The sequence below is a fragment of the Eubalaena glacialis genome, chromosome 15, assembly GCF_028564815.1.
Source record: "Eubalaena glacialis isolate mEubGla1 chromosome 15, mEubGla1.1.hap2.+ XY, whole genome shotgun sequence".
NCBI classification, from domain to species: domain Eukaryota; kingdom Metazoa; phylum Chordata; class Mammalia; order Artiodactyla; family Balaenidae; genus Eubalaena; species Eubalaena glacialis.
Genome location: NC_083730.1, coordinates 63949143 through 63966105, shown reverse-complemented (window position 1 = coordinate 63966105; position 16963 = coordinate 63949143). Strand labels below are relative to the sequence as shown.

The following is a 16963-nucleotide window of genomic DNA, read 5'->3' as shown; positions in this document are numbered from 1 at the left end:
CTGGCCTGGCTGACTTCCTGCATCCTTCAAGGCACAGCTCAGGAGTCATCTCTGCCAGGAGATGTTCCTGAAGCTCCAGATTGGGCCAAGGACCCCCTGTGGGTGTTCTCACAGGAGCCTGTTCACCCGTGTAGTTTCCCACTGCTACGTTATTTGACATCACCTGGTTATACACCTGTCTGCCTACAAGACATGTGTCTTAACACTCAGGGCCATGCTTTGCCCGTGCAAGGAGCTCAATCAGCCTTTGCTGAACTCAGTGGAACAGGATCAATCAGGTTGCCAGGTTTTGTAGATGTTGTGCCGTGTTACGTATTTTTGTCCCCATTTCTGATTTTCTGTTTTCAGGTGTCTCTGTTCAACTATGTATTTTTGATTTCTTGGGCTTTTGCTCTGCCGTACACCAAGCTCCGCCGCCTGGCTTCAAGCGTCTGCACTGTGTGGACATGTGTGATCATTGTCTGCAAAATGTTGTACCAGCTGCAGACCATTAAGCCTGAGAACTTTTCTGTCAACTGTTCCTTGGTGAGCCTCAGACATGGGGTTGGTGGGGCGGGGGGGTGGGGGGGTGGGGGGGCCGGGGGGGGGCGTCTCCTTGCCTGGCCTTCAGGGAAGGGAGGCAGATACTGGGGGACACACATCCCCAGTACATCCTGTCTGTCCTTCATCAGCTCAGCAGGTTAGAGGCATCCTGGCCCCCCGTCTCTTCTGATGCTGAGATTTCCCCCGTGAAGTGGGTCTTCTCTCCCCGCAACCATAGCTGAGGGAGACTACTCTGAACTCTCCTAATCCATGGGGCCATTTCTTACTCCCCTTTCTCTTCTTTTCAGCCAAATGAAAACCAAACGAATATACCCCTGCAGCAGCTGAACAAGTCTCTGCTCTACAGCGCCCCCATTGACCCAGCGGAGTGGGTCGGCCTGAGGAAGTCCTCTCCTTTGCTTGTCTACCTGAGGGTAAAGCCTTCGTCACTCTAAGTTTGTGCGTCTGCCAAGTTAATGTCTGGAGCCCTTTCCCGGCAGACGCTAACTTCAGCTTTGATAGGGGCCTCATCCTCTCACATGGTGTTTGCAGTCACCTTCAAAACAGACGACTGAACATTAAAATCAGTATTGCATTATGCTGAAAAGAAATCGATCAAGTAGTTTGAGATCGATTGAATAACGTATGACAAGTATATTCACTGGAACATTATAAAACCACTCAAAGAGGTAGATTGACACTATCAGACACTGAAAGATGTCCAAAATATACTGTAACGTTGAAAAAAAAAGCAAACTTCAAAACACCGTTCATAGGATGAAGTGTTTTAGACACAAAGAAAAAATACTGAGTAAATTATACCAAATGGTCAGCAGTGATCGTTTCTGAGAAGTAGGTGTCACGTTACAAGAAATGTTTGCTATCTAAATTCTACAAATTTTAACCAAGGGCATATGTTATGTTTAGAGGTAGCCAAATAAAAAGAGCATATCTTTGAAAAGGGAATTCTGATTGCAAGTAGTTGTAACAAACATAAGGAAAGCAATATAGTTCAGATTATTCACATTTTATTCTGATGGATAATCTGAGCATTTTACTTTGATGGATTATGCTGACAATGCACTTAAAACCTTTGTACTCAACTCCCAGAATTTGAAAGTGCGCTAAGCATCTCATTTTTCTTGGTGTAGCTTTCTAGTTTTTTGCTCATATGGCAGACATCATCTGTAATGTATGAATGATGTCTACCATTAAGAGCTGTTGTAAAGATAAAACAAATTTATATTTGAAAAGGGGGATTAGAATAGTGTCTGGCACATAAGTGTTAACTATTTTATTATTGTTGTTATCATCACCATTATTATTTTGTGGTATAATCAGCATATTTTTCCACCTACTGCTCTCTCTAGCCAGCTTTCAGAGGTGTTCAAAAATCCCCCCTCTAATGCGAGTCCCACTCAGCAGTTCAGTCTGTTTCCTGGGGTCCTTGTAGGACACTGTACAAGGATTTCTCACTTTTAGTTGCAAAGAAGGTTGGACGACCCTCCCAAGGTAACTGGACAAGGCTTCCAGGTTCAGTGTGTACTTTTTCAGGAACAGGCATGACCATCACCTGTCTTTGGTGTAGAGGTTCCAGATCCTGTTATCATGGAAATTAGCCTGATTTGCATATTGGAGATAACTCCACTCTTGTTCCCATAAAACAAGGAAAATGAGCATTGAATTCAAGACTGTATTTTATAGAAGTGGGATTTGATCATGCACTGTTCTTTTAGACACCCAGAATGGAATGAGATGGTATCTCGTGGGGATTGTTTAAATGACCACGTGGCATCACATGCAGTTTCCTTGCTTTCCAGAACAACCTCCTGATGCTGGCCATTCTGGCCTTTGAGGTCACCATCTACCGCCATCAGGAGTATTATCGCAGTAGGAACAACCTTACGGCCCCCGTGTCTAAAACCATCTTTCACGACATTACAAGACTCCACCTGGATGATGGACTTGTCAATTGTGCCAAGTATTTCATCAATTACTTCTTCTACAAGTTTGGTCTGGAGGTGAGTTTCCTTGCTGACCTGTTTTCTTTCTTTCCTGTGAAAATTCCAGTGGCTGCTTTTGGCCAGGTGGCCACTGGGGCTTTGTGGCACATCTCTGTCTCCTCAGGATCCGGGAGGAGCCTAACTAAAGGGTTAGCCTGGCCTGGTTGAAAGTCTCCAGGACCCGGTGCCAGTCCCCTGCTCTGTGGCAGTGGCTCTCTGGTCTTACAGATGTGTGGATGTCTGTTTTGTGCCTTCTGGATGTGTAACCTTAGCCAAAATGCACTGTTTTGACCTGAATTGCGTGGTAGGCCTGCCCTCGATAGAATGTACTTGGAACAGTGATGTTTCATGGAGAGATCATAGTGGTAATTCCCTCCACCATTTGAAGTGGTTCTTATTGACAGTGACCTGGTCAGTTTTTCTGTCTTCGTGATGCAAACACCCCCAAAGAGGCAACGCAGGTGAACACCTGCAGGGACCTGGCCCCAGGAATGCAGGTGTCCACTGCCCACTCGGGGTGGGCCGCTGACACCACTCCCCTTCCCCGTGAAGCCGACTCTCTGCTTCTTTTCATCCTTACACAGACCTGTTTCCTCATGTCAGTTAACGTGATCGGTCAGCGGATGGATTTCTACGCCATGATTCACGCCTGCTGGCTGATTGCCGTCTTGTACCGACGCCGAAGGAAAGCCATTGCGGAGATCTGGCCCAAGTACTGCTGCTTCCTGGCCTGCATCATCACCTTCCAGTACTTCATCTGCATCGGCATCCCTCCCGCCCCGTGCCGAGGTGAATGCCCCCCGCCGGGAGCCTGCTCAGGGACAGTGGGGACAAGGGCACGGAGGGGCGCCCTGACCCGGCTCCTCCCGCCTCCACCCTGCAGATTACCCCTGGAGGTTCAAGGGCGCCAGCTTCAACGATAACATCGTCAAGTGGCTGTACTTCCCAGACTTCATCGTGCGGCCCAACCCCGTGTTCCTCGTGTGTAAGTGGGGCCGTTGGGATTCCCACTTGCTCGTCCTTCTCCTGGTGGTGCGTTCGTGCGCCCCCCTACCCCACGTACAGTCACAGGCTGTCTCCGTGCGTCAGCATCCCAGGCTGCTAGTGGCTTCTGCTGGCCCTGTTACATCTGCAGAGTTAATACATAGCATCAGAAACACCATGTTGGCTTTCATGATTTCACTTACCAATGCACAACCCCGCTCTCCGCCACCACACACCTGTACACACCCACCTTCTAGAAGATGGACTGCAGGGGGAGGCCTTGTCCTGGGCAAATCACTTGCTTCTTGCTGCCACCGCAGACATACACCTACAGGTGGGCTGGGGTAGCCGGAAGGATGCAGCCGGACCACAGATGCTCCGGAGTGGGGCTGCAGCCCGAGCCCGTCCAAGGGCGGGTGACCATCCAAAGGTTAAGGTAGGGGGTGGAGGTATGGTGCTGCCCACCCACGTGTGGGTGTAGATTAAAGACAACGGCCCTGGGAGGGGGAACTGTTCTGGGCAGCCGGCCGTGAGGGCAGCTCTGTCCTCTCTACCCGCCCCCGTCGGCCGCCGTCTTCACCTGCTCTCACCAGCCTCCACGCCCTATATGTTCTGGTAAGTCTGGTTAGCAGTGCAGAGGGGGACGGAGAGGACAAAGAAAGCCAGAACGCCTGCATCTACGGCTTGTAAAGAGATAAAGATGACGGAAAGTGCTCAGTGGCCCCTCAAAGCTTCAGGGGGAGATCAATGCAGACAAACATTGTCATGTAAGAGATTCATGAAGACTAGTTATCACCTGTTGCTTTCACTCACCGACGAGCAGACAGCGTCCAGGGACTCTCCCCCGGGAGCCCCGGAGCATCTGTGGTCCCTCCTGCATCGCCGTGGTGGGCGGGGGAGGTTGGAATCCAGGAGGAAGTGAACTCTCAGGACGTAACTCAGGTAGCAGATGAGGAGCCGCTGGTACCCTGTGGGGACCCCTCCTCGCATCCCTAGATGCAGAGGGGGAGCAGGGGGTTTCAGTTCCCGTGTCTGTCTTGCCAGATGACTTCATGCTGCTTCTGTGCGCCTCCCTACAACGGCAGATTTTCGAGGATGAAAACAAGGCCGCCGTGCGGATCATGGCAGGTGACAACGTGGAGATCTGCATGAACCTGGACGCGGCCTCGTTCAGCCAGCACAACCCCGTCCCCGACTTCATCCACTGCAGGTAACGCGGCCGCCCGAGCGCACAGCCCCTGGGAAGGTGCATCCCCGGAATCCGTGCCTCCAGCTCCCCCTGCCTTTCCCGGGGAGCTGACCTGCTGATTGCACCCCCCAAAGGCAAGAATCATGGGGCTGGATGGCCCAGTGGTCTGGAAGCCGAGCCTCCCACTTTTCCTCCGTCCTCCGTGGACAGCCCTCAGCAGCTCTGGAAAGCAGCTGCCCCTGAACCCCAGGACAGCCCCGGGCCTCACTTGCTGCCCGGGAGCCCCGGAGGCTCCTCCACAGAGCGTGTTGACTGGTGTTTCCGTGTCCTTCTCACAGGTTTTTAGTTTTATGATTTCTGAACCAGAAGCAAGTCAGGGCTGAGGAGCGGAGGCCGGGCCTCCTGCAGGAGGAATTAACAGCTGCAGGCAGGGGAGGGAAATGTGTGGAAAACATACGGTGCGCTAACACGCACGTGTTGCACGCGCACACACACATTCACACTCAAAACATGCCAGCAGCCCAGTTTCACCGACTTTAAGCCACGCACATCAGGAGGCCCTGTGGGCGTTCAGATCTCACCCCTGGACTGAGTCACTAACATTACCTGCGTGATCCTGGGACGCTGAGAAACACTGACATCTTATTCATTCTCCTGTGTGTTAAATCAAGGATGAGTGTAATATATTTTGGGAAAAAATCATAGAAACATTTAAAAGTGTTGAATGTTTTAGTCTAAGAAGAGTAAAGTTCAAAAGTTCGCTTATGTGACAGTGTTCCTCTAAGGCACAACTTATTCCCTAACGATGCTGGACAGTTGCACATATTTATCAGAGATGACTTGTTAACTCCCACAAAATAACAACTCTTTTATCAAACATCTGACCTACAATTGGTTCTTCTGTGCTTCTTCCCAAATCTGGGAAGAGAAACAACCAAAGCAAAACCTCCAAAACTGAGAGGCTGTAATTAAGTGAATACAGATGGGCCGATGGCCCAGGCCAGGGAAGCTGCGGCAACTGCTTTCATTGCGGGAGGATGGAGGCCCGAGCACCTGCCTCCTTCAGGGAGTTATAGTGGAAGAATGGCTCCCACATGTCAGCTGAGGGAGGTGCAGAGAAACTGTTGGACAGAGCCTGGAAGCTCTGGGTCTGCTTGGGCAGGACTACTACTCATCTGGAGGAGAGATTTTCACCTCTATTAAAATCTTTGTCTTTGTTTTAATCCATTAATTTCCAGTTCATGGAAAGGAATCCCTTTTTAACTGTTCTCTTGCTCCAAGAGGCATCTGTATCTTAGAATTTCCTCGGCCTCCTATAGAAAGGCAGAGAGGGTTTTGAGTGCTCAGTGAGTAGGCAGAAAATGTTGCCACTTGTGGGAAGTTTGGCCCAAATTCGATGAAAATAAACATGCACATGGTGTTTTCACAAGGTACCACTCTGTCCATCACTAAGTGGGTGAGGGTTTCCTGTGGACCAGGCAGTGATCAGTGAGAGATGAGCACAGAGCTCCCAGGCTGGCCTGGACAGAGCCTCCAGACAGAGTCAGGAGGACAGTGTGAATTTGTTCCTTGCTCAACTAGAATCTCCCGACTTGATTTGTGTTGTTGTTTGTGTCGTCCTTCGGTTCTGTTTTGCAGATCGTACCTGGACATGTCCAAAGTGATCATCTTCAGCTACCTCTTCTGGTTCGTGCTCACCATCATCTTCATCACCGGGACGACCAGGATCAGCATCTTCTGCATGGGTTACCTGGTGGCCTGCTTCTACTTCCTGCTCTTTGGGGCCGATTTGCTGCTGAAGCCCATCAAGAGCATCCTGCGGTATTGGGACTGGCTGATTGCATACAATGTCTTTGTGATCACGATGAAAAACATACTGTCGGTAAGTGGCTCCACTGTATAACACATTTGTGGTTTCAGCGTCAGAGTAAACGATCCATTCAGTGGTTATTAAAAGCCCGTGGCCCGTCACACTGCTCTCTTAAAAGCCCCACGTAAGGTGCTTGCAAACTCAGAATTCAAATGACCATTTATTACTCGTTGTTTTACCATATTAAGCAGAATCCTTTTTGCTCATTTCCACCCTCTCAAGGACAAGAGGATATGTATTCATAGGAATAAACTCTAAAATGTATTTTATTAATTAAAATCCATCTCTTCTGAGGAACGATTGGTGATCATTCCTACGATGGGCTATAGTGTGGCCCTTTTATGAGTTGAATCAGTCATTGGATGTCTTCAAAAATTGTATCATGGGGCTTCCCTGGTGGCGCAGTGGTTGAGAATCTACCTGCCAATGCAGGGGACACGGGTTCGAGCCCTGGTCTGGGAGGATCCCACATGCCGCGGAGCAACTGGGCCCGTGAGCCACAATTACTGAGCCTGCGCGTCTGGAGCCTGTGCTCCGCAACAAGAGAGGCCGCGATAGTGAGAGGCCCGCGCACAGCGTTGAAGAGTAGCCCCCGCTCGCCGCAACTAGGGAAAGCCCTCGCACAGAAACGAAGACCCAGCACAGCCATAAATAAATTAATTAATTAAAAAAAATTGTATCATATTGGCTAAAAGCAACTCTTTTACCTAGAAAGAGCCGTGGAAGTGTAAATAGAATGGGCGCGGTTCTCCATGACACCGCTTGGGGTGGGGATGAGGAGGGATGGGCCCCTGAAGGCACAGATGTTTTATGAAGCCGTGAGATGAGGGTGGATGCAGGGGAAGCTTTGTGGCTGATAGCATCAGCGTCTGGACTAGAAAACAGCTAAGACAGTGGAGGGTTGAGACAAACACCTCCCATCCACAGAACCTGGCTGCTTCTCTATTAAATATCCATGTTCCAGGGCACATCGTGGCCACTGCCCTGGTAGATAAACTGCCCTCAAGTCATGCCAGAATCACATGGATTCTTCTAGGCCACAAAGACACCTTTTAAACTATTTATTGTGTCAGGAAGTTAAACAACGACCTTTCATGAGCTGAAGGAGTTAATCCACCTCTAGTTGCAACTTAAAGTGAATCCCAGGGCCTGCTACTCACCGGCTGTAACTGACAGTGCATTAGAAGAACAGTGATGTACGATTTCCTGCTTCTCCCCTTGCTGGTACTTACAGATGAGCTCACCAGGCAATTCTACTGGAAAGCATTTGACTTTTTTATTTTGGCACGTGCACTGCTGTGTTTAGAGGTTTGGGGAAGCCAAGTCTATGTAACCAGGAGTATGTATTTGAAGAATTTATTTTGTGTCCTGTCCATTAGAATGCTAAGTTTCTAGCTGATAGTAAAAATGATTTTTATTCATCAATTCAACCCCGGCAGTGTCTGTTTGCCTGTGGGGTGGTGTTGAGAGTTGTTGGAAAGGGGATGAGATAGGACAGGAGGTCACCCTTTCATCCTAAAGCCAGTCTGATGGGCAGAGATCTGCGGCTGGAGGCTGATCCCTATGACTGTTCCTGGAAAGTGTGTGGCTGCAGAACCACTCATTCATTCATTCGTTCTCTAAACCTGTGTTGCAGACCTGATCCTTGCTAGGCACTGTTTTATATCTTGAAGAACTAGAGGTGAATAGTACTCAGATTTTACCCCTAAGGAACTCACATTCTAAAAGAGAAGATAGGCTTTCTTATAAATAATTACAGTACACTCTGTTAATGCTCATTATCACAATATTTTAGGAAAGCAATACAAAATGGAATGCCTAATTTCTGGTCTAGATAAGTTGGGAAGAGGCTTCCTGGAGGCGTTGCCATGTGAACCCATCAGAAACTTGAATTCAGGGGTGTCCAGGGAGACAGAGGGGGGAAGATATTCCTTGAGGAGGAGGCTATCTTCCCCCCTTGGGATGTGAACTTAACTGTGACAAGAAATCACTGTTATGAGACAACAACGTGACAGTCCACAAAGAAGTCTCCTTTACTCAGACAACTGGCTGAAAAAGAATTGGCTCAAAGCACATACTCTCTTCCTGCTCTAAGAACTACACCAGGCAGCTTATGTTTGTGATCATCTCCTGGCAAATAGCGTAGGTTTACTATGTCTGACTCTGTCTGACTCGTGAGAAAATAACTGCCAAAATCCAAGTCCTGGATCCGTGCTCACCCGTTTGCCATCACAGAGTCGGGCTTGTTCCTACGATGGTCTAAGATTTCCTCTTTGGAAAGAGAGGAGCTTCCAAGTTCAGAAAGCATCACGCTCAGGGTTCTCCCCTTGCTCCTTGAGTTTAACTCCTTCAGGAAGTGAAGCATCAAGCTCTCTACCCGGTGGGGACTGGATTTGGGGCCCTGTCCACCACCAGACTGGGACTTTGGGAATTCTTGCACGTGTTGGGATTGCAAGACATCAACCTTTTCTCTGGGTGCGGAGCTTCAGGATATGCCTTTCCCCTTCGTTTTTCAGATAGGAGCATGCGGCTATATTGAAAAATTGGTTCAAAATAGTTGCTGGTTGATCCAAGCTTTCAGCCTGGCCTGCACAGTCAAGGGCTACAAAATGCGTAAGTATGAAAAGCAAATTTGGGAACAAAAGGACAAAGAAGGAAGGGCAGTTGTATTGTTCTAATTTAAAAACTGGGCCGAAGCCCGTGAAGGGAAGAGGTGAAGGGACGTGAGTCAGCGTCTGTACGGAGCTGTGGGCTTGTGCCACGCTGGGGATCTGTGCTCAGGACACACACCCCCACCGCATCTCTGATCTTCTTCTACAAACGTCCCTGTTGCCCTCCCAAAGCAGGTCTAGGGGGCAGGTGTGGCCTTCAGCAACTCCTTGAACTTCCTTGAGTTACGATGGGAAGGGTCACAGATGCCCACACACACCTGTGGCTGCTGCAGTTGGAATCTCGGTCATCAAAGTAGCTCTGCCTCCAGACCCCCCCTCCTCTGAAGCTCAGAGAACCTCTACCGTGGGAAGACAGTTGGGAGCAGCAACAGGGTGTCTGGAGTTAGACTCCCACCTGGACAGAGGCAGGAGTTCCACTTCCGCCCCTGTGCCTCTTGCATCAGAACCCTGGACAACACCTCCATCCTCCTTGGCGCCCAGGATGGGGCCTTGAACGTGACACCCCTCCCCCAACTCTGCCTTCCAATCCTTGCTACACTTTGCAGAGGATGAAGAGGCACTGGAGTTTGTTCTGACTTAGGATCAGATGTGCTGTTGACACCCCTTCTTCCGATAGACCGTACCTGCTCCCCTGGCTACCCCTGGGGGAGCCCATTCCCAGAACATGTGTCTTTTTTGTACCAGAGATTTCCTCTGGCATTGGGACATGCAGATGTTATTTCTCCATGGCCCTTACTGGGTGGGAGGGGTCCCTTTCCATCCTCTGCCTTACATTATCAAGAGCTCACTTTGTGGTCAGCCTTGTGAATCAGTGCTGATACTGCATTTGAAGTGTGTGCCCTTGGCTGTGAATAAATCCACTCAGAGGGACTCAGTGCATCGGAAGTTTGCTCTTACACCTGTGTGATTTCCCAAGTCTGATCATGCCACAAGAGTTTATAAAACAACAATGAAAATGGGTGTAAATTTTAATTTTTTTCTTCTTTTTCTTTTTTTTTTGCCCCAGCTGATGATGATTCCTCGTGTAAACTACCCAGCGGGGAAGCGGGGATTATTTGGGACAGCATATGCTTTGCCTTCCTCCTGCTGCAGAGAAGAGTTTTCATGAGTTACTATTTCCTGCACGTCGTGGCGGATATAAAAGCTTCACAGATCCTGGCTTCGAGGTGGGTCACGCCAAGGAATCAAGGGGTTTCTCTTAAGAAACCTGTTGGAAAGTGATATTGCACTCTGATTCCTGTCTGAGCTTGCTTGTAGAACCCACAAGAAATTAAGAGATCCCTTCCAGGAAAACTGATCCAAGAAGGCTTTAGCCCAAGGCCTTTAAGATCTAAAACAGAAGAGTAACAAGCAAGTCTATGGAGGGAGTCACACCTTATGAGGACTGGGACACCCTTGAAGGTTAAAGATGGACTGGGTGTCTGAGCCCCTCGGTCCAGACCTCATCACTGGAGTAGGTCCTCTGGCCTCGGTCAGAACAGGAACATAGGCCACGTCGGTCCAGAGTCTAGTCCGTCTCCCCCCACCCCACCCCCCCGCCACCGCCTCCTTTTTAAGAAGAAACTCCTGAAGACAGAGAAAAACATAGTCATCTGCTATTTTTCAGACCGTAGACAGAGGAACGTGTTACTCCAGCCTCACCCTAAACCCTTCCTATTTGTCTTTCCTTATCTCCTTCCTTTCAGGCTCTTTTTCCCCAACAACCTGATTTTTTTCTTCTCTGGGCCAGTGGCACTGTTTGATTATTACTTTCTCCTTAGATTCCCCCTTTTTCCATTTTCTGCCCCCAATCGTATAGGTTTAGGGAAAAGACTGGGAAAAGAACTAGGTACTAAAGAGGATGCCATTGAGATGGGGGTCAAAGGGCAGCTGCATGATCCCCAAGAACAAGCTTGTCTCTGAGACCCTGGCCCTGCCTCGGTCCCATGGGACCCATGGTGCTAAATGACCTTATAAATGCTAGCATGTATCATATCAATTGCCAGTATTGATCATTCTGATTTTCTCTCTATACCACCAGTGTTCCCAGAGCCTATTTCTTCTCCTGCCAGGAGAAGCAAAATGTGTATTTCAAAGGTCCATTTAAAGGCTGAGAATTCCCAGCCTTTGTTAACTAACTTGGAGCCAAATAGGTTGAGGACCCAGTCAGGCACCTACATTTTTTTTTTTAACATCTTTATTGGAGTATAATTGGTTCACAATGGTGTGATAGTTTCTGCTGTATAACAAAGTGAATCAGCTATACATATACATATATCCCCATATCTCCTCCCTCTTGCATCTCCCTCTCACCCCCCCCCATCCCACCCCTGTAGGTGGTCACAAAGCACTGAGCTGATCTCCCTGTGCTATGCGGCTGCTTCCCACTAGCTAACTGTTTTACATTTGGTAGTGTATATATGTCCATGCCACTCTCTCACTTCATCCCAGCTTACCCTTCGGGCACCTACATTTAATCCGAGGAGCCTTGCTGCACCCTCAGCCCTCACCATGTAGATGGACGCTGACTTCATTTAGGGACAGTAATTTACCATTACAGTTGTTTTCCTAACACCCAGGACATCATTTGCAGAGCAGAACACAATGTCTCATCCCAATAGTAACCTTATTTACTTGTATGTAGCAGCCGGTCCTTTTGCTAGCAAATGCGTCTTTCTCACCTTCCCCTAAAATTCGGTCCTTAGACACTCAGGACATAATAGTAAGCCAGCATCTTTTTCTCAAAGTTGTTGCAATTATTCACAAAGCATATTCTTCCTGTTATAGAAACTGGTGGCTTTGGTCAGAGTACAGCTCATGCTTGTCAAAAAACAGCCATGTCTTAATAAGCACTGAACTCACAATGCAACTTCCAAAGACTAGACATTCATTCATTCACTCGGTTGCCGGCTGCTCTGTTACGAGGAGGTGGATGCTTGCCATGCGTGCCCTCCTAGAGCCTGCAGACGGGTGGGGAGATGGACCCGTCCACAAGCCGCGGCAGGTGGTGGGATGCACGTGATGCAGGAGGCATTCGGGAACCTGGGGATTGTAGGCAGGTGTGCAACCAGCCGCGGGGCAGGCCAAGGCAGCCTCCATTCCAAGCTGCAGCCTGAGGGATGAACAAGCGTGAGAGGAGGAAGGTGCAGGAGGGAGGCAGCCGAGGGAGGTTACTGGGGGGTCAGAGTGGCTGACACACAGACAGGTGAAGATGAAGACTGTAAGTGGAGAGAAATAAGCTGCGGCAAGGTCAGATTATCAGGGGCCTTAGAACCACGTTTATGACCTTAGAAGTGGCTGCACTTGCTTTTCAGAAGCCCACTCTGCTTGTGGGCTGTAGGACAGATGGGGTCTAAGCAGGACCATAGGCGAAGGGACCAGTTAGGTGGCTGCTCTGATGATCCAGGATGGAGATGATGGCCGGGACCAGGAAGGGATAAATTAAGATAGTTCAGAGGTGAAATTGGCACAGCTGGAAATCGATTGGTTGGCAGGGAGGTGGTGATGGGAAGGGAAGAGAGGAGGGCGCTGTGCCCAGGATTCTGGCCTCAGCAGGTGGTGGTGGGGGGCAGCCCCAAAGGTAGAGGGTCTGAGGAGCTCTCAGCCGGGAGCAGAGATGGGCTCTGACTGTGGAGCTGTGGGTCTCGTGAGCTTGTGAAACACATGCAGCCCATCGGGAAGCCCTCGGGCAGCTGAATGGATGGGTCTGGAGATGTGAGGAGACTTGAGGGTCATCAATACGCAGACGGTGTTGGGGCAGTGGAGTGATGGGAGCTGCCCGGAGAGAATGTGAAGGTGAGACAAGGACCCTGGGGAGCAGTCACACCTCAGAGATGGGTGGGGAGTCTGAGCCAGTAGGAGAGCGTGGGCCCAAGGACGGCCGCTTCAGAGCGGAAGTTCAGTAGACAAGATACACAGAGACAAGGCTGAACGCTGAAATCAGTGACCTCGACAGGTGGGGTCAGAGCCAAACACCAACAAGTTTAGGTTGAGGTGACAGCTTGGGGACGGTGCCTGCAGGATATCTGACTGCAGGGACAGTGATACAAGGCCGTGCGTAGAAACCCGTGGGGTGTGCGTGGTTCTTTTTCTAAGATGAGCAGACCCGAGCATGTTTGCATGCCTGTGGGCAGGATGCGGTGGGGATGGGAAGGTCGAGATGCAGGAAGAGGGGCCGAGAGGGAAGGCCAGGGCCCCTCAGGCTGCGGATGGGGAGGCACTGGCCATTGGCGTGGGCTGTCACCTCCTCCACGTCACCGCAGGAAAGGGCATCCGGGGTGGGTGGCAGGAGGCTGAGAATCATTGCCTCGTGACTTTGTTCCCTCTGGAAAGCAAGCAGCTGGGTCGTCCGCCAGGAGTGAAAAGCCCTTGACAGAATACTAGTTTGAGGAAAGTGTAAGGAGCTTGAAACAGCCGCTGTAGAAAAGCAGAATTTGCGGGGCAAGGGGGAAGGGGCGGTTCGCCAGATCCCCTGCCCAGCTCTGCATCCCTGCACCGCTGACGCCCCGTCATCAGGCAGCACAGGACCCACATCCCAACGGGCTCCCGCAGACTTGGTATTTGCCAGGCTGATGAGATGGACCCCAATGGGACAGAGCTGAGGATACTGAGAAGTTGATGAGCTCTAGGGGACCTGGAAGTGGCTTGAAAAATGAGAAGGAACAGAAGGGAATGGAAGGGCAGGAGGAGGAGAATCAAAGGGAGGGGGCTGGATGGCACATCCCATTGCATTTCCCCTCACGAAGCCCCAGCTTGCTCCAAGCCCTTTCCTGCTTACTGAGTAGAAAACAAACCTGAACTCACCCCTCCTTAAAGGTCCCCCTCATGGGACGACCATAATGAGGGCAGGTCAGGGGGACAGGCTTGAAGAGGCTTGAAGAGGCCTTGACAGTCTCAGAAAACACACACCGTTTTCTTTTCTCTTATCTGCAGGGTTGTGAGCAGCCCCTCCCCCCAGGGGAGGCAGGAGGCGGTGCGTGTCCATCCACAGGGAAGGGACTCCCCCTCCCAGCCAGGCAGCTGCCCCCAGAGAAATGTTTTCTAGCCCTTAGTAACCGTTGTTAGGGGAAGGTGGGTAACACCGATAAAAATGCTCATTTATTCCATGTTTCTGACTTTCTTTTAGGGGGGCTGAACTTTTCCAGGCCACGATTGTAAAGGCTGTAAAGGCAAGAATTGAGGAAGAGAAAAAGTCAATGGACCAGCTGAAGAGGCAGTAAGGATGCTTTCCTTTTATTTGGGGTTTGCCTGGTCCCATTCTGCCAGCTCTCAGCTCCCAGGGAGCCCCAAGCCCTGAGGAATCCATTTGTGGTGACTTTCACAACTGCCCAGGTGTTTGCTCTGGGTGTTGACTGAAATGGAAATGGTCCAAAGGAGGAGAGCATCGGGGTGGGGGGAAGGGGGCCGCCATGGGCAAGACCAATGTCAGGTCCTAGTTCAGATGCTTACTCTGGAGCCCTGGGCAGGTCTGTCGAATTCTCTGAATTCCAGTCTCCATTTTTAAATTAGGACTCACAGTTCTACATGAGTATTGGTAAAGATTAAACAGTTAATGAATGAGACCGGGTCGTTCCCAGTAATACTCACTTGAAGTCCATTCTATCTGTGGGTTAAGTGAACAAATACAGGGTTCTTACTTTGGAAGGATCTTTAGACATAATGTAATCCAGTCTGTTTGGGAAGAAACTAATGACCCATATAATAGATGACTTAAAATCCACAACTAACCAGAGACAGCACTAGAAATACACCCCGAATTTCCCTGTATCCAGTTCAAGGCCTCCTTTCCCACCACACCATTCTGGAGAACTCAAGTAATGGACTGACTCCACCCAGGAGATCTGAGAATTCTTTCTTTATTTTTTTAATTAGCCCACTGAAAATAATTATTTTCTTAGAGTGAAATTTCTAGCAGTAAGTGGAATCTCTGAGGATTGCTAGTGCCTCACATGTTTGGGACCAGGTGTAACAACTGATGGCCATAGAATTCAAAACCTAGCCACTTTCTCTAAGAAAATGGAGATACTCTGTCAGCCCACCAGGAAAATTCCCTGAGTTTGCTAGGACTACTTCATTCCATCCTGACCTCATTTCCCAGCTTCTTTCCCTGTGCAAAAATATTTGCCAGTAAAAATTACACTATCCCATGGCATGGTTATTTTCACAATCAAAGGTATGAGTTATGTAAAACTATATATAATGAAAATACAGTATGGTATAACTATTACTATTGTTGTTTCTAGCTATCTATATCAGGTCTAGAGAAATAACAAATTTGAACCCACATGTAGAATGTGTTCCTAGTTTCCCATAAGTGAGACGTGTTACTATAATTCATGTCACTGGATTTTTCCATTTGTTTAAGAATGCATCCTCTCAAATGAGAGGTCAGAATAAAAAAGAACGAAGGCAGTGATCATTGCAAAAGACAAACTGAAAATATTATTTAAGCTGCCCAAAGCAGAAATGTCACTTAAATCAGTTTAAAAACTTGGGCAATACATTCAGAATTTTAAGAAACTAAATCAAGAAATGAAACCTTTCACGAGGGCAGATGTGGGAGAAAAAGCTCAGCATTGCAGTTTCTGAATAGACTTCCTGAATAAACAGACAAAAAGCTGCAATTCAGCATTTTTCCAGATCCAATAAGAGATTAGATTTGACATGGAGAAGAGTCGTAGGGTCTGATAAAATACTCGAGAACATTTGAGGAGCAACTTGCTGTTTACAAAACAGTTCTCACACCCATACATCCTTTCACCTGACCTTCACAACAACTATGTGAGGCAGACAGTTAGTATCTAAAAAGATAAGAATGCAAAACGTGGGAGAATAAAGGATTTATATTTCATAATGTGCTGTGTTCAGAATGGCTTTGGTACGAGGTATAAGTGGACTTAAAGTATTTAGCATAATTACTATTGATCATATGATTGAGCTAGCATCTGTGTAGTGCAAAATAACATGGGTATAAAAAAAACCAAGGAGACACGTGTTGCTAATAAGTAACCATCCACAAGTCCCAAATGTTGACCACTTTGTCCATGATTTTAGCTGTTTGCATAAAAGTGTATAGGTAACTATGGGTGTGTTCTTGGCATTGCTGCTGCTGTTTTGTTGTACAGGATGGATCGCATCAAGGCCAGGCAACAGAAATACAAAAAGGGTAAGGAGAGGATGCTGAGCTTGACCCAGGAGTCAGGGGAAGGCCAGGACATCCAAAAACTCTCTGAAGAGGATGATGAAAGTATGTTGAAACATTTCCTTCTTAGCCCAAGTACCTTGATGTTGAGTAAAAGTATGATATTGGGTAGGGTTGTGAAATAGTGTTACTTTTCATTCTGCCAGTTTTATCAATGTATCTTTTTAACTCAGCAAGTTTTATGTTCCCATTGTGAGTGGGATGCCTTTGTTTGTTTCATAAAGTACATATTTAATGAGTCTATGACTTTACAAGTATCCGCCTGTTCAGCAAGATGACTTTAATATAACCTAGCTTCTGTTTCACAGACGTGTGATTCTGAAGAAAATAGGATGAGTTTGCTTCATTTGTTCCTTTAGGGAAGATATTTAAGATATGCAGTCTACTGTTGCCTTTGATTTCTATAAATTTTATACAGAAATTAAATATGTAGGTCTCTGAATAATAGTAGTTAAAATATCATTCAATTATGGTCTGTTCCAATGAAACTTAAGATGAAATACGTATTTATTATATCTAATTATAGATTTGTTATATCCAATT

The 16963-nt window shown here is 48.3% G+C and overlaps 1 protein-coding gene across 1 annotated transcript in view; it reads left to right on the top strand.

Moving 5' to 3' along the window:
* Positions 1-16963, top strand: part of PIEZO2 (piezo type mechanosensitive ion channel component 2) — a 350107-nt gene that overhangs the window by 278273 nt on the left and 54871 nt on the right. Inside the window, exons 20-30 of the mRNA XM_061169133.1 lie at positions 349-525; positions 831-956; positions 2343-2543; positions 3110-3314; positions 3409-3510; positions 4554-4719; positions 6337-6580; positions 9085-9181; positions 10247-10406; positions 14345-14434; positions 16344-16465. Coding sequence (XP_061025116.1) covers positions 349-525; positions 831-956; positions 2343-2543; positions 3110-3314; positions 3409-3510; positions 4554-4719; positions 6337-6580; positions 9085-9181; positions 10247-10406; positions 14345-14434; positions 16344-16465 — 1690 coding nt within the window. The remainder of the gene's footprint in view (positions 1-348; positions 526-830; positions 957-2342; positions 2544-3109; positions 3315-3408; positions 3511-4553; positions 4720-6336; positions 6581-9084; positions 9182-10246; positions 10407-14344; positions 14435-16343; positions 16466-16963) is intronic.